General features: G+C 45.2%; 1 protein-coding gene across 1 annotated transcript; it reads left to right on the top strand.

Moving 5' to 3' along the window:
- Positions 1-9,412: 9,412 nt before the first annotated feature.
- On the top strand, positions 9,413-19,419 carry LOC125512327 (uncharacterized). The gene is made up of 8 exons (XM_048677415.2): positions 9,413-9,732; positions 10,240-10,659; positions 11,110-11,162; positions 11,308-11,715; positions 12,220-13,903; positions 14,392-14,480; positions 15,712-15,853; positions 18,528-19,419. Exons 1-8 carry the CDS (start codon positions 9,495-9,497, stop codon positions 19,133-19,135), a joined length of 3,642 nt encoding a protein of 1,213 aa, XP_048533372.1. The 5' UTR covers positions 9,413-9,494; the 3' UTR covers positions 19,136-19,419.
- The last annotated feature ends 213 nt before the right edge of the window (positions 19,420-19,632 follow it).

Below are 19,632 nucleotides of genomic sequence, written 5' to 3'. Positions count from 1 at the left end.
TTGGACGCGAAGCTTTCGCTTGCTTTAATGCAATACCGCATTACACTTCCCTTACGCTTAAGATGCTTGGTCCACGTGGCATCATTACAGTGAATGGAAATATTAAGCGATCCCTGCGCGACGAAGAGAGTGCGACTGCCTTGGTAGCCGCACACTAAAAAGGGCCTCACCAGCTAAAGCATTTGATAGGTCGTCAAGACCACGGACACGGTTAGACGAGTCCGGCACAACTATATGTAACTCATACAGGTTTGATAAGCCACACCCCTATTACAAATACAAGGGGCTCAACGCGCGCAGACAAGTGGCAATTTTTACTCATCTTGAATTATACATGGTTTCTTCAAACCTACCTTTTTGCACGACAACTTTTCACCTAAGTTTCTCTCTTTTACAGATGACCATCGTGCTACACCATCCAGGATACGGCACAACGGAGACACAGGCGCAGACGTGCAGCAGGGACCCGCTCCAAGGATTCTTTTTAGATTAAGACCCTGCGTAAACCTTTTTTACTGTCTCTTGTTGATACACATCCCTCGGATTCTCAAATACAATTGAGAAGGATGCTGACGTCTTGGCATGTGGCCACGTCAGAATAAACGCCCGTACCTAGACACAAGGGGCTTCTTACAAAGGGCACTATTTAGGCCCGGTTTATACCATAAAGACCGAATACCTTAGGGAGTGTTCGGCGTCGTGAGTTTGGCCTTATATGCATCGGCTCCGAATCATGTCTTTGGTCAAATGTTGGGTTTGCCCGGCTCCTATGTTTTGGCACCTTACATTCCGCTCTATCGGCTAAGGTAGCACTAGGAGAACTACTGCGATTGTGCCCTGGGTCATCCAGACGAGCATCTCAGTAGAGAAAGCCGAAAACTGACTGTCATGATATAGCGTGAGACTGGTCAACCACTCGATGACCTATCGGAATGTTAGAATTCCTCCACCTTAACGAAGGGCCGTTTTCCGGCCAGGCACATACGCACCCCGAGTTCGGGAGAGTGCGGAGCCACCAGGGGTTATATAGTAGCCACACCGTCAAACTCCTATGGCTAAGTGAAAGTGTTAAAGCATCATAGTCCGGTTGCCTCGTTCGATGTGCTATCACCTCCTTAATAGGACCAAGAGTTGGATTAAGTGTGAACATGCGCTTTCTGCGAGCACCTCCGCATTATATGCGTGGGGGTTGAAGCCAACGACTGCAATCTTTCAGGTTATACACATGTATACATAAACGGCCGCACAGGAGGCATCATATTACTTTTAGGCAAAAGTATAAACACAGCCTTAATAAATTTCATAAAAACATTGTGTTTACAATGGGAATACATGTCACTCAAACATAATATTCTTCGAGCACTGGGCCTCTATCAAACGAGCACCCTTGAGAACCTCTCCGAAATAGTGCTCGGCAGCCACCCGGCCTATGGTCGAACCCTGCGCCGCAACAGTGGTAGCATCCATCTCCGCCCAGTATGCTTTAACACGGGCAAGGGCCATCCACGAGCCTTCTATGCACACCGACCTCTTGTCGCATTGATGCGTGGCACCGCACCAAGGAACTGCTGCACTAAGCTGAAATAGCTGTTCGACTTCGGCTTTTCCGGCCATAGCTGATCCACGACAGACCTCATGGCGAGTCCGGACAACCTATTTAGTTCGGCCCATTCGGCTAGCTGATCAGTCAATGGAAGCGGACGCTCTGGAACGTTGAATTGCAACCAGAACAACTTGTCCACTTCACGATCTGTTTGACCTTGGAAGTATTTGGCCGCATCAGCAGCGCTCGCCGCCAAGTCCGTATATGCATCTGCTGAACTCCACAGTCGATCCAGAGGGGCATACCGTGGATCCCCGAACTTTCTCCGTAGCATGAAGGGCTTCCCAGCCGCAATACCCCCGGCTTCATGCAGCTCCTCCTTCTTCGCTCTCATAGCAGAGCGGGTGTCTTTGTTCGCCATCGTGGCCTTTTCAAGGTCCGTTGCCTTCACTCGGTTTTCTTTTTCAAGGAACCGGCAATGGTCGGCCGTGTCTTTTAACTTTACGGCCATCTTGGCCATCTTCTCTTTGCTCTTGCAATGCGCGGCCTTCTCGGCTTTCAACTCTTCGTCCGCCTTCAAAGCAGCCGCATCACTAATCCTTGCTTGTTCTTTGGCTCGGGCAAGTTCCGCCCGCAGGGTTTCCATGATGGCAGCTCCATCTGTAGTCACAGCATATTAAAGATACTGCCATCATGCTGCTCTTACTATGTGGCATTCACCAGAAAATAACACTTACCATGTGCCTCGTCAAGCCTCTTGTTAACAAGCTCGATGTCGGCATCCGCCGCATCCAGTTGCCGCTTCAGTTTGGCAAACTCATGAGTCCGGCTAGCCACCGGAGCTCCCACTACCTGCACATTAAAGCGGTATGGTTATTGCCTGGGACTATGATCCTCTGTTTGCCACCGTTCTCGGCAACAACCAGAGTCTCAGGGGCTACTATATACACAGGGCACACCTAAAAATGTGCGGTACCATCACAAATGTACATCATTTTACGTACCTCAAAGCCCGTCAGTAGACTCATAAAGGCATCATGCAACCCGCTTTCGGCGGATGAGATCCTTTCCATCACCGTACCCATCAATGTACGGTGTTCTTCTGAGATGGCCGCTCGCTCCAACAGCTCTCTCAGTACGTCCGACCGCATACCAGTCGGTGCCGGACTCTTATGTTTGCTCTCTTCGAGAGCCGGACGCTGGGGACTTCGGGTGACTATAGGATTATCTTCTGGCCTCACCAGAACTGGAGAGGCCCTCCATGACAACACTTCAAGGTCGCCTGCTTCTTGAGCGGAGGAGTCCGGGGGAGGCGTTTCGCTCTCCATCATCTCCGGAAGAAGATCCCCCGAAGACGAGCTCTGCTGAGAAGGGCAAAGATCCGAACTGCAAGATAAATACTTCGGTTATTTTCCTTAGAGGTCAGGTAATACATCTTCACTATTAAAGTACTTTTTAATTACTTACAGCTCGTTAGAGGGCTGATCCTCGCGCGGACTTTGTGCGGCAAGAGCACCCTCCAAGGCAGGACCCTCTGGTGGAGATTTCTTCTCCCGCTTGGAAACCTTGGTTTCCGGATCTTCAGAGGTAGTCCTCTTCCTCCCCCGGGGTGAGAGAATGTCCGATTCCTCCCCTCGGTTATCCGCCCTCACGGAGGCGCTCGTTCCCTCGGTCGGAATAGGTAGCGATGGAGGCCCGCTTTCGCCCTCATTATTCCCCCCTTTGTCTTCCTTTGAGGGCTCCGGGCAAGGTGCTAGCTCGAGCATCTTTTCCAGTACCGGATTTTCCAAACCCTCAGGAAGGGGGGCCGAACACCGAATCATATTCGCCTTTGTTATCCAGTCCTGGTCAAAGAGCGATTTCTCAGAATAACGTCATGATAAATGAAAGACGGTGTGTTCGGCTAGAGGATAACTTACTTGGTTGGCGGTGCGGTTGCTGCTCAGGCCCACGTCCTCGGTAGTATCCGGACACTCTATCTGAGGTCTGAAGAATGATCTATACATCTCCTCGTGCGTCAGGCTGAGGAAATCCTGAATAGCACGCGGTCCTTCTGGGTTGAACTCCCACATGCGAAGAGGCCGGCGTTTGCATGGCTGGATTCGTCGAACCAGCATGACTTGCATTACCATAATCAAACTGAAATCTCCTTCGAAGAGATTTTGAATGCGGCTTTGCAGTACAGGCACATCCTTGGCGGGACCCCAGCTCAGCCCTCTGCTAATCCATGACATCAGTTGTGGTGGAGGGCCTGAGCGGAAAGCAGGGGCAGCCACCCACTTGGCACTTCTGGGAGCTGTGATGTAGAACCACTCCTGTTGCCATAATCCATACACCTCTGGAATAGAACCCTTTGGCCATGGAGCTCCGGCAATCTTGCTTATTAATGCGCCTCCGCACGCTACATGCTGCCCCTCGACCATCTTCGGCTTCACGTCAAAGGTCTTGAGCCATAGGCCGAAGTGAGGGGTAATGCGGAGGAAGGCCTCACATACAACAATAAATGATGAGATGTGGAGAAAGGAGTCCGGGGCCAGATCGTGGAAATCTAGCCCGTAATACAACATCAGCCCCCTGACGAAGGGATCCAGAGTGAGGCCTAAACCTCGGAGGAAGTGGGAGATGAACACGACGTCTTTGTTGGGTTCAGTAGGGACGACCTGCCCTCGAGCAGGCAGCCGATACGAAACCTCGGCGGTCAGGTATCTGGCCTCCCTCAACTTCTTGATGTCTTCTTCCGTAACGGAGGAGGGCATCCACCGGCCTTGAAGGCTAGATCCGAACATGACTGAAGATCCGGAGCACCTAATCTAGGCTTTGGGTGTTAGAACTCGAGGCGGGGGAAGGATTCGATTGAGCACGGGAGGGAAAAAAAGTAAAAGCCTTGTCCTTTTATAAAGAGGGTGAATATCAAGCGTCCTCTCCGTAGCCGTTTGGGACTTTCCTATAATCTAGGAGTCCTAGATACGGTTGGGTTACCCACGACCGTATTGATGAGAATCCCGTAATTAGGAGAGCACGATCTTTGCTTTGACAAGACGTGTCAAGAAACCGCCTCGCGCTACGTGTGAGGCTGGTTGAAGAAAAACGGTTCGAATAATTACCGGGCAGTGGCATAATGTCGTGTTGCCAAAACGTGTCAGCAGATTAGATTTGTGGAAATATTATTCTCTCTACGGTGGTATGTGGAACTTATTTTGCAGGGTCGGACACTATCCTTATATTCAAATTCTTCTGTGATGTATTCGGAGGAGGAACCCGCCTTGCAATGCCGAAGACAATACTGTGCGCCGGACTCATCGTCATTGAAGCCTGGTTCAGGGGCTACTAAGGGAGTCCTGGATTAGGGGGTCTCCGGACAGCCGGACTATCTCCATTGGCCGGACCGTTAGACTATGGAGATACAAGATTGAAGACTTCGTCTCGTGTCCGGATGGGACTCTACTTGGCGTGGAAGGCAAGCTAGGCAATACGGATATGTGTATGTCCTCCTTTGTAACCGACCTTGTGTAACCCAAACCTCTTCGGTGTCTATATAAACCGGAGGGTTTTAGTCCGTAGGACACAACAACTACAACATACAATCATACCATAGGCTAGCTTCTAGGGTTTAGCCTCTCTGATCTCGTGGTAGATCTACTCTTGTACTACCCATATCATCAATATTAATCAAGCAGGACGTAGGGTTTTACCTCCATCAAGAGGGCCCAAACCTGGGTAAAACATTGTGTCCCCAGCCTCCTGTTACCATCCGCCTTAGACGCACAGTTCGGGACCCCCTACCCGAGATCCGCCGGTTTTGACAGCGACAACGGGCTACTGTTCATACACCATCGACTTACTCCAGCCTGCACCTGCTACTGTTCATCCACCGTCGACCTCCTCCAGCCTCCACCAGCCACTGTTCATCCACGGGCTACTGTTCAACCAGCCTCCATGGGATCCTGTTCATCCACCCCCAACCGGCTGTGGTGTGTGGCGGCCTCCTTGTGGTCCTATTCATCTAGTGGAAACTGCGTACTACCACGGGTCCTGTTTATCCAGCGGCAACCACCTACACATGGCTGGGTGTTAGGGCATGTCTCTCTCTAAGTGGTTTTGGCGATTGATGGCAATGCTTTTGTGGACTAATCGTGTGCATTGAGCATTTCAGATATTCATTCATTGGCACGAGACAATTCTTTCCCCTCAGAGCTCAAGGTGAAGACGGTGTAGTCTCTTTCGTTTCGGTTTTGGTGGACTTGAGTCGTAGGAGACACCGTACTATCAAGAGGCGGTCCGTATCGGAAAGGCTAGGGTGGAATCAACACGTTCACATCTTTTTCGCACCCCTAGCTCATTCCCTCTTTCTTGGAGTGTACCTTTATCGCGGAAATGACACATGGGAAGAGCCAGCGGTAGTAACGCTGGGCCGGAGCGTCAGCACCGCTGGTAGCCTCAATCGGTAGTACCGCTGCTTCGCAGCGGTAGTATCACTCATGGCTATCAGCGGCAGTATGGCTCCAGTTTCGCGCTGGTACCGCCTCGACTCGAGACCGACGAGTCTCGTGTCGGGTTCAGCGGTAGTAGGAGCGGTAGTACCGCTTGCAAGTGGTAGTACCACACCTACCACCACTGCTAGTGCCGCCCGGGCTCTCTCTCTCTTGTGCCCCTTCCCCTCTGAGGCCCTTGCTCATAGTCTCCGTGGTAGTACTGCTGCGGCCAGTGGTAGTACCGCTCCCCCTCGCGGTAGTACCGCTCTGTGCGGGCTAAAGAGGGGATAACAGTTGGATTGCTTCCCCCACTATAAAAGGGGGTCTTCTTCCCCAAGAAGACCTACCTCTTTTCCCCCAAGCTCCATTGTTGCTCCAAAGCTCACTTTCGCCCAATCTCTCTACCTAGCCAATCAAACTTGTTGATTTTCTAGGGATTGGTTGAGAAGGCCCAGATCTACACTTCCACCAAGAGAAATTTTATTCCCACGACTAATCCCATGCGGATCTTGTTACTCTTGGGTGTTTGAGCACCCTACACCATTATAGGATGCTGCTAACGCGACACTACGATCAGAGACCCTTCGCCCAAACTGTGTGCGATGCATTAATCACAAACAATGGTGTAAAAAACCATCAAAAAGGTGTAAAACGTCTGTGATGAGAGATGCATCAAACACGGTTCACATTTTAGTTGTGTGTGTGATGCAGGGCATACGGTTCAATTCAATTAACTGTTTGCGATAAGGAGGAACAAAATAAACAGGCAGCCAGATGAAGGTGTGTGCGATATACATCATACGATTCACTCGGATGAATTGTTTGTAATTAGGCAACACAAAAGAAACGGTCAGCCAAATCAAGGTGTGTGCAATATACGGCATACGATTCACTTGGATGAACTATTTGCTTTGAGCAAAGAGAACATAAACGGTTCAATTTAACAGGATGCGTGTGATACGCGGCAAACAGGTCTGTAATCAGAAATGCGTGCGAAGACCGATAATAATACAGACGATTGCTGCTAATAAGCCGTGTGTGTTCTGGGCAAACGCTTGGTGGTATACAATTATGAGCGATTGATGAAATCATCATCGAGGGGTTCCCCGGTATGGTCCGTGTGCGATGTCGTTGCACACAGAACAACAACATATGTACTTATAACTTATAAGTGAAGGTGGTTCTCTCAAGCAACCCTGCAATCAAATACAAGTACTCTCTTGTGTCTCAACACACCCAATACAACTGTGAGTTGTACAGATGCACTAGTTCGGCGAAGAGGTGATGATATATGTGTAATATGGATAGTAGAAATAGGTTTTTGAAATCTGAAGAATAAAAACAAAAAGGTAACAAGTAACAAAAGTGAGTAAAAACAGTGTATCAATGCTTAGAAATAAGGCCCATGGTTCATACTTTTGCTAGTGCAATCTCTCAACATCATTAACATAATTGAATCACATGACAATCCCGCAAAGTGAGGAAAAGAATCACTCCAAAGTTTCTATTTCTATCAGGGAAAGTAGGATGAAATCGCATAGGTAGCAAACCACCTCAAAGTTGCCATTCTAATCAATCTATTGAACCACCCCCAAATTATCACGAATAGTCCTAGAGATCATACTATGACAACACCAAATGATACACATCAATTAACCTTTATGCCACCTAGAACACCCCAATGTCACCGCGGGTATCCGCAAGTTAAGACATGCATCAAGTGATCTCAAATCCAAAGTATTAAATCCCACATAAGAAACTTCAAAGAGCAAGACTCAATTCACCACAAAAATAAAGGAGGTGGACATCATGTGATCCAACTTTATTAACAAAGCTCATGATACATCAAGATTGTGTCAAATCAAGAACACGAGAGAGAGAGAGAGAGATCAAACACATAGATATTGGTATAAACCCTCAGCCCAAGGATGAACTACCCACGCATCACCATGGAGGCAACAAGGCTGATGAAGATGGCCTCCCTAATGTTTCCCCCTCTGGCAGGGTGCCGGAGAAGGCCTCTAGGCGATATCACTTCAGAACAAAGGCTTGCGGTGGTGGAGGAAAAGTTCTAGGTCTGGGGGTTTCTCTATTTATAGGATTTGTTAATGTTGGAATCACACCAAACAAGCCACGGGCGCGACCACATCCCTGGGGCACGCCCTAGTGGCTTGTGGACCCCTTGGGCCTCTTTTGGTTGGCTCTTGAAGCTTCTAGATCCAGAAAAAATCGTCGTAAATTTTCGTCGCGTTTGGACCTTCCTAGGTATGGATTTTGCGGAACAAAAAGTAGGAACTGACACTGGGAACTGTATTAATATGTTAGTCCATACAAATAACATAAAAGTGCATCAAAACCATATAGAATTGATATAAATATAGCATGAATACCATTAGGGACGTATCACATAGTAGTGGGTTCAATCTTGCGGTGTCCTATATCCCAGTGACAAAAATGGACAAAATATATTTGCATTGTTGTCATTAAGGATAAATCAACGTGGTTTAATCTTATTGCTAGATTTTCTTTCTGTCTACATCATGTCATCTTTCTTATTACGTTACTCTAATTTTTATTCAACTTAATACTTTCATATGCATGCTGGATAGCGGTTTCGGGCTGAAGTAATAATGCAGTTGGATTATGGTCTACTTATCATGGACGTGATCCCTATACAGGATTATGCCATGAATGATAATAGCTGTGAATGCTGCTTTTCTGTCGATTGCCCAATAATAATTTATTTACTATGCCATTACCTGCTTTCGAGAGAGATGCCACTAGTAAACCTATGGACCGGGTCTATTCTCATTAATCCTTGCGTTTACATAATTGCTCTTTTATTTACTCTCCATTATTTTACCGTTCCACTATATTATTATCATCCACTATTTGCATTTAACCTTGCGACTAGTAAGACGAGGGATTGACAACCCCCTTGCCAAGTTGGGTGCAAGCATTTATTTTATTTGTGTTTGGGTGTCGTTTATCTTGTTAGCTTGTGGACTCCTGCTGTTTTGATTAAACCTCGGTTTTTCACGAAATTACTTTTTGCTATTGTGCTACATCACCCTTTCTATTCGGGGAAATCCAACAACTCCTACAGGAGTAGCAGCCACGCGAGAGGGCCAGCGCCGCCAGGGGTACATCTTATAACATGTGTGCGCCCCACAAAGTTTTGCGAAAAAACATATTTTATTTTTGCCTCCTTGAAAAAGATAAATTTTAGTGCTACTAAATAACTTTCCACGACACATTTTTTGTCTTTTTACACAGGCCAAAAAAGTTGTTTTTTGCTAAACTTTTTGCCCGCACATATAGTGTCAAGATGTGTGCATGAAACACTTTTCACAATTTGTTGTCATTTAGAAATAAGCTTTCCGAGCCATGGGTTCATCCATGTACTTGCCCAAAAACTAATCATACGCTCGGTGTCGCCAAACTTCCTCTTCCCTCTCTCTCTCTCTCTCTCAAAAAAAATGAAAAATCTTCTTTCCGGCCGCGAGGAGCCGAGGACGGCGGCCTCCATGCGCCGTCTTTTCGTCGCGGCATGGCCGCACCTCCTTATCTCCTTCCTCCTCGTCGCGCCACAGTCAAAGGCGGCGTCAAGCTTCGGCGCCACCGCTGGCCGCCCAGAGTGGCAGGTCTTGACCAGGGCTAACTTCTCCTCCCAGATCCGGCTCCACCCCCACATCCTCCTCGTCGTCACCATGCCATGTGAGCCCTCCGACCTATCCTGTCTAGCTGAAAGCTCTGGTTTCTGACTGCATGAGTAGTTGCCAAGGTCAAGTTGTTGAATCAAACAGTCGAGAATTTTCTGTCCATGTTGCATTCGAAATCTAGTAGTTCTGAAGTACATGGAAGGATAAGTAAGCAATCACTAAAATCCATTGCGCCAAGGAAGTATTTGATGCAGCCGACATGACAAGGCAAACCGTGCGATTTCTTACTCCAAAACTCTGCACGATGACACGATCCTGGACAATTTTAGGCAGTCTGTCTTTTCATTTTTTATTTGACCAAATTGACTCGGAGCCGCTTCTTAAACTACGATGAATTTTCCACAATTTCACGTTTTCGACATTATTATTTCCAAATACGTACAAGGTTTGTTCCATAGTCATTACCATCTGGGTAAGCCCCACATGCTCCAGAAAATGAGAATGTGTGCATGAGATTGAGTCCCAACTCACTGTAACCGTTATTTCTTATGATCATTTATAGGGTATGGTGAGTCAAGATCACTGATGGCCGAAATACAGCAGCTGGTCGCAACCGAGGAGATGGAGCTAGGTCGCCTTAAGTTGATGGTTGTGTACAGAAATTCTGAGAAGTTGCTGTCGGATGCTATTGGTGCAACTGAAGGAACAAAGTTCATATACTACCAACAATCCATACAGTTCAAATATCAAGGAAAGCTTCGTGCACGTGATATATTGTATTCAGTACGACATATCATGTCACTTAAGCACGAGGAGGCCCCTTTTGTGGCTTTGCATACAAAAGATGATGTGGAGGAGTTTATTCAATCAACTGACAGAGCTGTACTTCTGTCCGAGTTCTGTGGTTGGTTTACTCGATTGGCTAGTGACAGAAGCAACAGAAGCAGTGGGGTCACTCCATCAAAAACTCACGCAGAGAATGGTTAGTCAACTCTGTGTCATCTGTCCTCGATTCATCCAACATTTTGTATTGTTTTCTGCTTTGTGACGAGGCGCTTGTTAAAATTGAGGTTGGTTACTACGATTCATGAATAGCTCTTTGTCTCTCTCCCTTTCTCTCAAAAGTGAGCATGCATTTTTTTAGAACTTTACGGGAAGAAACACCTTAAATTTAGGTTTCCATCTTGACCAACGTTAATGATTAATAAATGATTCAAGATCTCACAAGAACACATGGTGTAAGTTGGTAAAATATCCATAATCGGAAACTCAGGATGACATAGTTTTAGGTGGTCTGCCTTATTCTTTCAAACTGATCTACCTTAATCCTTCTATTTCATGTTCCATGATCACCATAAAACTTCTGAATGGATGATAAATCATGTCAACTCGATTCTGACATTTGGATGCTATACTCATTGATATCATACAGTTGACGTTTCTGGGAAGACAGTGACCAGACAATCAGATGGGCGTCTAGAGCTTGTAAGTTTAGCAAAGAAAGTCGCATTTATCTCTGGTTAATATTCCTGATTTTTTTTTGAGAGGACTCATGTCTGTCTGAACCATGACGGTTGAGCATATTTGAGGACAGATCCCTGAAAATGTACTTATTTGAGATGACAAACAGGTTATAGAAGATGATGAACTGACCTTTGGAGGTGGGAGTCAGCTTACTGGTTCTCCTTGGAAAGGTGGATTTACCACAGCAAATCAAAGTGTCTCAGATCACATTAGAATATCAACTGATGAAAATAGTAAGTTGTGCACAGTGCAAAAGTTCCAACAGTTTGAAAGCTTCTATGCAAAGCTTACTGCCCTGTCAAGAGAACACTTTCTTCCTCCGGAGAAAGTTAGATTTGGCCTTGTTACTGAAAAATTACCATTATCTTCATTGGATATTGCCAATGCAAGCAATTCAGAGACGTGGTTCCTCAGTGTTCATTATCTGGGATGCACATCCTGTTCAGTTATAGCAAAAGAGGAGGATGACCTAAGAAGCCTGCTGCAATCCTATCATAATCTTGACGTTAAAGAGGTCAGTGAAAGTCCGTTTCATGTACGTTATAAATTTACCAAAAGAACATGACATGTGCTAAATATTACTCTGAGACGAAGATAGCTATTCTCTCCATGTATTCTCGGTGTGATTGTCAATTAGTAGGTAATAAAGGAGGAGAATGCATGTCAGAATGGTGTGTTTATTGTATTCTTGTTACTTTGCCCATATCTCCTTTGTTTATCTATTCTTACCAATCAAATCCTTTGAACCAGGTTCTATTTTATTGCAAATATATCTCACAAAAAATGTTCTTAAGCTAAAGATAAAGAGAACAATCCAGTTTATTCATAATTAATATAGTAAGAGTATGTAATTTGTTGATCTCTATAACAGAATATCTTGTTTTATCTGGTAAAAAGGCATTGTCTTTTATGAATTTCTGCTACATTATTTTTTCTCATGGCCTATCCAAAATATCCAATGCTTCTAATTTTACATGCATCATGCCATGACGTTTGGAGTTGCATGTTATATTTGTAGATTGATACTGATGCGAGTGGCGGCGAGGTTACGTTTCCTGCAAATAGGCCCTCAGCTATTCTATTTATCAATAGATTATCTGATTCCTTAAAAATTAGAGATGAAAGCAAGTTATCTCTCAAGTTACTACGAGAGTATGCTCAGAAAAATTATCCACCTTATGTCATTTCTGGTGATCTAAATAGTGGTAACTCCAGAATGCGCACAAAAGCGGATCCTTCTGCACTGAGCACAAGTAAGTCAGATGGCCACTCTGGGACAGCTAGGTTGCATGATTTGGCCTCGAAGTATATGGATTTAGGTGAGAAAATGTCAGTAATGGTTGTTAGAGATGGAGAAAGTATTTCATACAGAAGTGCTAGCGAAGGTAGTACTAATAGTCCTTTATATGAAATTTTAACAAAACTGATTCACAAAACAAGATCAGCACATAGGTCAAAGAAAACAAGGATAAGTTTTGTAACAAAAAATGATGATCTAAAGTTGCTGTCTGACGATCCTGAGGTCCAAGTGGTGGATTCCGTGTCAATTCAAGAAAGTCAAAGAATGGATGATTTATTTGCCAGCTCAGAGAGTGTCAATGATGGTATCGCTGAAGTTTCTGTGCATGAAAACAACAAGGCAACAAAAGTTGAATATATTGATGATGGACAAACACCGACTATACTTGAGAAAACTCCTGCACACTACTGTGGTATCAATGATAATGATCTTCATTGTAGTGATACAGAAATGGAGGAACAACAAGCCGTCGAGGCCTCTGATGTAAGCCCTGATCTTCGGGAAGAGGCCTCCATTGATGTGCATAGCAGCAATGAAGTTCATGGCAAGTTACAAAAGCACAGAGATGAGAAAATTGTTACAGAAGTTCTGGACTTTTTGGAACCTGATGGCAGAAAAGCGAACTCTAACAAAGAGAAATCAGGATTGCCAAATCAGCAAGATGTATTTTCAGTCCTGAGTCAAGAATCTGAAAGAATTGAAAATTTCATTTCCGAGGATGATTTGTTTAATATAGATGAAGAATCAGAAAAAGGTGACAGCAAATTTTCTCCACGTGCAACATTTAGCTCTTCCAGCATCCTTGCAAGTGACAACACTGAATATACGGAGCAGGTAACTTCAAGTATATCAGATAACCACTTTGTTGGTTCATTCTTCTTTGCTGATGGTGGTCATAGGCTTCTGAGAACTTTAACTGGTGGATCAAGAATGCCATCCCTGGTAATAATTGATCCAGTTCAACAAAAGCATTACGTCTTTCCTCAGGAAAGTGAATTTAGCTACCCTTCCTTGGCAATTTTTTTTGATAGTTTTGTGAATCGAAGTCTTTCTCCATATTATCGTTCAGCCTCATCTGTCATAAGTTCAAAGGAGCTTCCAAGGCCGCCTTTGGTCAATCAAGATTTCCACGAGGCAAATTCTATCCCTCTCTTGACAGCAAGTAGTTTTTGTCGCTTGGTCTTTGGATTTGAAGGTTGTGATTCAAAAAATGAAACGCCATTTTTGAATACTGCAACTCTTGGTGTTGCTTGGAAGAAGGATGTGCTGGTGTTGTTCAGCAACTCCTGGTGTGGGTTTTGCCAGAGAACAGAGCTTGTTGTCCGTGAATTGCACCGATCATTCAAAAGTTATATGAGTTTGAATTCTCAGTTTGCGAAGGCTCAAGGTTTGCAGACTGAAGGTACTAACCTGAACTCATCAGTTGAAAGCGGAGAGCCTACATTGCCCCTTTGTCTTTTGAACTGTGCAAACATTTCCTTCTATCTCAGTGAACTTATTTTTTGGGATGTAATGCTAGTAATTCTGTACATATATCCATTTATGCTGGTGAAAATATAATCTTATCTTAGGCTCCTAGGTGTTATGAATCATAACTCACGAGTTAAAAGCAAGAAAAGACTGGAATTGTCCTGCACAATTTGCATTTTCTATAACGAAAGTAATGCCTTAACCTAGTGGACCATGACGCTTTATGACTTCTTTTTAAGGACACTAATACAAGGTACAACTTATAAAGCAGACTGGCAAAGTATATGAACATTAATGGAAAACCATTGTACAGAAAACATTTTATTATAGCCCGTTCATTGCTAAGAATGTATCTTTATTACTTACATTTCAAATGCTATTTATTTATTGTTACAAAAAAGATCATTATATTGTATGCAGAGAATGGCGGAGACTTGGGCCTTCCAACTATTTACATGATGGACTGCACAGCAAATGATTGCCATCATTTACTAAAATCAGCAGACAAGGTAGTAATGAATAACCGATTGCATATTCTATCTATTTAACTTCTCCAAATTTACAAAAAGAACTCTCTTATGAGCCCAGTTTTTTGTCGTAAGGGAAAAACACAGCCCTATTTTTAGCACTGGTAATGAGTTCTCCGCATTGTGTTACCATGCTTTGGCTTGGAATATGTTGTATTAGCTAGTAGTCTAGAGTATGGGGAACATGGTGCTTAGTAAACTCTTTAAACTGTTAGTTAGCTAGAGTAGTAGCACTATTGCACACTTAGTGAAGGCATCCAGCCAGGGCATGTGCTCAAGTTGAAGAGAACAAGTGACCTCATAGCTTGTCATAACCTGTAATAAAGGTGCTTGCACTGATAATAATCATGCAGGAAGTACATTAGCTTCTGGTCTGTCTGAAAAGACCTCGTCATTCAACCATTAGATTCACTCTGATATCTACAGTCTGTTAAGCAGTGGTATGAGCTGTAACTAAAATATAGAGATGGCCAATCTAATTAGCATATTTTGTAATCTACATATGATAGGGCCAACTTGGCATTTGGTTCGTGCAAAATTCAAATCTTCCTTTCTGGCCCATACTCGGCCCAATCCCTTTTGAAAGAGCTAGATGAAATAATGGGATATTTTAACTCCCTCCACCTGTTCAGTTTATGGACATAATGGTGTTAGCAGAATGCTGACCAGGAACTTCAATTCATTTAACACAAGACAATTGTTCTGTATTAAAATGTTTGAATACATTTTTTTTGCGGTACTAGATTTCCACTGGTATGTCCACAACCATAGCACCAGGCAACAATCAAATAAAGATTAGCTACAAAAACAGAGCTAGAGATCGGTTTAGCTTTCCTTGAATTAGAGATGAGATTAGATAAGATAAAACTTGAGAACCAAGTAAGGCATCCCTCTATACACGGATGCATGTATCCATCTATCGTCAGTCAATAAACTGGTCTTCCGCTACCCCCCCCCCCCTCCCCCCCCCCCCCCCTGCTACCTTTGCAATGATCCAGTGATCATTACAATATCACACCCAACATTCCTCAGAGTTCCATAGGTATGTTATATGGCTATCGGTGTTTTTTCAACAACCCAGGTTTAAGTGGATATTTTAGGAAACCTTTTCCTCTCAAGCCCACTTGAATTGTTACCTTGCATGACATGACCATTTCTTTTGGTATTGAGTGCTTACTTGACTAATATTGATATTATTTCCATATGCTCACAGGAGGAGCTTTATCCTACGGTGTTGCTTTTCCCGGCAGAGAACAAAAGCGCAATATCATATGGAGGAGGAATGTCTTTGGGTAATTTAATTGAATTTCTGGAGTCGCATGCGAGCAATTCTCGCCATATGTCGGAATATAAAGGTTGGTGCAAAAGCAGCGTCTACTCGTACGTAAGAATTTGGGATCCGCGAAGTACTGTAATCTATGTTTGTCTACTGTTCACAAGAGTTTTCACCCTCCTGTGTTCATTTGCTGTCCAAGCATACAACTGCAGAAGTGCAGATTACTAACATCTTTGAGCATCTCTAGCCGATCCCTTATATCATGGTACCGTAAAACCACTATAAAGGAAACCCAAAACTGTTTTACGATACCGTACAGGCTGCGGTAGAACAGATACCACAAATTTCTGCAGTAAAAAATGAATATTCCTTCCATCGGTGCTTTTTAATTTTTTTTCCTTTCTGTTTTCCCCCCATGGTCATCTTCTTCCCCAAATCACCCACATAAGCAGCCACCCCCAGCCGCGACCGCTCCCGCCGAAGAGCCAAGTCCCCGGGCGGCCGCCTCGCTGCCCGTCGTGTTGAGCTAGCTGCAAGAGTACGATGAGCTTCTGCTGGCCATTCGGCGGCATGCTGGTCGTGCAGTAAAGAGCGCAAGGACGCGCGCTGAGGGGCGCGATGTCCGTCAGGCCCCGGCTGCAACCTCGAGCCCGCATCCATGGTGGAGTTGCCGCAGCCACCCGAGAGCTCGAGAGGCATGATGGCCGTTGAGAATGAGGTGAGGAAGGGCAGGGAACGTCAGCCGGCTAGTCGGCGGCGGCGGGGACGGCTGGAATCAGGAGCTAGCGGCGGTGGCGGTTGACGTGAAACTTTCCTCCCACCTACCGTCTTTTTTGCTTAAGGTGAACTGAAAATTTTGCCCCGAATCCTGAACATATGAGGTATTGGAGGCTCATTTTAAGGTTTCCCTCAAAAAAAAAAAACAGGCGTAGACACGGACACGGCGACTACGCAACGGGGACACAGGATACAGCATTTTCCAAAAACAGCCATTCGTGGATATGGCAAGTATATATATATAAAAAGATGCCATGTAATATACAGAGTTAAAAATAAAAACAGTACATCAAATGGCAAATGCTAGTATTAGTCTATTAGAGAGTAGAGACCAGGCTGCCTTTCACTCTCACCCACAGACAATTGGCACAGACAGTGGCGCTCCGAAACGCCATGCTCCTTGACAGCCAATGTTCGGGATATCACCATCTCGGTCGGGTGCCGAGTCGGGATTAATCAACAAATCGACCATGTAACTGAATTTATCGGTAACTCATTTATTGGTAGGTTAACTAGAGCCATATCCATATATATCCTAGGCCACATAGCACCATTTAATGTACTAAATTTCTAAATATGCAATCCTAGGTTACATAACAAGGAGAAGTGTTGCAGTGTTAAGTTGAGGCTGTGAGTTGCACATGAGGTCCAGAAGATCTTTGGTCTCAAGTCTTTGAGCAGTGCCTTTGTTCCCATGTTGTTGGAAGCGTTATCCGTGACTACTTGCACAACATTATCAGCACCTACAAAGCAATGAATGATACCAGCAATGAGTGAAAGAAAATTGATGCAAAGCAATGAAAGGAACAATGGAAGTAATGCAGTAGTTAAGATTCAGCTTCATACCAAGTTTGGCAATGCATTCATCCACTTGGTTAAGATGTATAGATTCGTGTGTGCATCAGTCGATGCCTCTTTTGATTCAAGAAAGGCAGTCCCCAATTTGCAATGCACACACAAGTTCATTATGCTCCTTTTCTTGTCCGTCCATGCGTCGGTCATGATCGGCGACGAGTCCTTGCAGTGCTTGGTGGTCGAGGTGGCGCCGGTGGCTGCTCGTCCGTGAGCGGGAGAGGAGAGGAGGACGCGCGGGAGCCCAAATTTCCCTAACCCTAGACGCGGGCGCGGCTGTGAGATGTGGACGGGGTGGATATTTTGGGCTCTAAATAGGCCAAAGTGGCAGCCCAGTTAATCGCTGCGGGCCGATTTCTCGTTCTGACAGCCGATAAATCGGTCTGACAGCCCGATTAACTGGCTGGCCGAGAAACGCAGCGATCGGGGTTTTCTCGTACTGGGCACCCTCTGAGTAGCAGTTAACTCGCCATTTGGAACAATTTGACAGCAAGCAACAATGAAAACAGCAACACCAGCATTCAAGTGAGCGGCAGCTCAACATCAAACAACAATGGCATGGGCACATGGGGAAGGAAGCAGCAGCAACTCAACATCAAGAAATGAGCAAACATATGAAGAGGTTGAGGAGAGGCTGCTGGGTTACCCGCTTGAGCGTGGTTGCCGTCGGGAGGTCGAGTCCAGGTGGCAGTAGCGTCGAGTCCAGGCAGCGGCGGCGCGTTCGTTGGAGCGTGGAGCAGCGTTACTTTTGTGGCGCTGTATTGGGCCGAGACTATTATTGGGCTTTCTGTGTCCCTAACATCGTGTACTTTTTTTTAATTTGGAAATCAGGGGATACTGGGGAATATACGAATCATGGCGTATCGCCGTGTCCCGCCGAACTAACGGCAATTCGGCTGTTTTGGCCGCGTCCATGCTTTGTAGAGTGCCACAACAAGAAAGTTCTGCTCAAACGAAATTTGAGGGAATATTGCCTATGATGTATTACTTGACTGGTTCACAGCTGGCTCATGCATCCCTAACTATCACACAAAAGACAATAAGAAAGTTATTATGAATGTATTGCTTGGTAATGTTGTGGTATGTAATAAACATTCTAAAGCCTTGCTCTTTCTGGCAAACAGGATTTCTGCGAAAGAAGAGGATGGTAATGCAACATGAAGCACCGCAGACTGTCCGGTTTCACATGAAGGACAAGAGTGGCAGCAATGTTGGTTCCGATCCGCCAAGTCAACCTGAAAAGCGCAAGGTGCATATCGTCACGGGGTCCATCCTCGACGCCACCGAAAAGCTTGGTGCTGCAGTTCCATTCGATAATGCTCGAGTGCTCATTGTATCGGCTGATTCTCACGAGGGATTTCATGGACTAATCATCAACAAAAGGTTAAGCTGGGACACCTTAAAGAACCTGGACACCTCCCTGGAGCCTATCAAACTTGCCCCTCTCTTCTACGGCGGACCTGTTGTGGTGCAGGGTTACCACCTTGTGAGTTTGTCCAGAGCCGCCCTGGAGGGCTACACACCAGTCATACCCGACCTCTATTATGGAAACATAATTGCTACAGGCCGGGTAATCGCAAGGATCAGGGCGGGCGAGCAATCTGCCGAGGACCTGTGGTTTTTCCTCGGCTACGCTGGTTGGGGTTACAGCCAACTGTTTGACGAGCTATCTGAAGGAGCGTGGCACGTTAGTGCAGGGCCGATCAGGCACTTGGAATGGCCAGACAGTTAGAAGATTCCTTTTTAGTCCATTTTGCACATATCTGCTGACACTACAGTATGGCATCATACTGCAGTTTCTCCTGGATCAGTCGGTCATTCAGAGGCATAGTGACATTGTGTTTTAACGCCCGTGTCGAGGCTACAGAAATTTTTGATATATCTCTGGTTGTTTTGAGCTAAATTAGTTTCGGCACATTGGTGCACAGTTAGTTGGATGGATAAGGGAAAGCATTGCATTTATGATCTTGTAGATCGTACTCTTGTTTGGAATTTAGAAGTTTGCTATTTATGCCATGCCAGCAATCTCTATCAAAACAAATAGCATGGAAAGCATCAGTGACATGCTGTTAATTTTAGTCACCCGTCCAGCAGAGCTGCCCTTCAGCAGAGGTAGGTAGTACTCCCTCCGTCTGGAAATACTTGTCATCATAATGGATAAAAGAGGATGTATCTAGATGTATTTTAGTTCTAGATACATATCTTTTTATCCATTTTGATGATAAGTAT

This window comes from Triticum urartu, chromosome 1A, assembly GCF_056163025.1.
Source record: "Triticum urartu cultivar PI428250 chromosome 1A, HENAU_Tu73, whole genome shotgun sequence".
NCBI classification, from domain to species: Eukaryota; Viridiplantae; Streptophyta; class Magnoliopsida; order Poales; family Poaceae; genus Triticum; species Triticum urartu.
This window is presented reverse-complemented; position numbering and strand designations above follow the sequence as displayed.

Coding starts and splice junctions, on each gene's coding strand:
- LOC125512327 (XM_048677415.2), top strand. CDS start 9,495: ATGAAAAATCTTCTTTCCGGCCGCGAGGAGCCGAGGACGGCGGCCTCC. Junction 9,733..10,239: donor CCTCGTCGTCACCATGCCAT/GTGAGCCCTCCG, acceptor GATCATTTATAG/GGTATGGTGAGTCAAGATCA. Junction 14,481..15,711: donor TACTAAAATCAGCAGACAAG/GTAGTAATGAAT, acceptor ATATGCTCACAG/GAGGAGCTTTATCCTACGGT.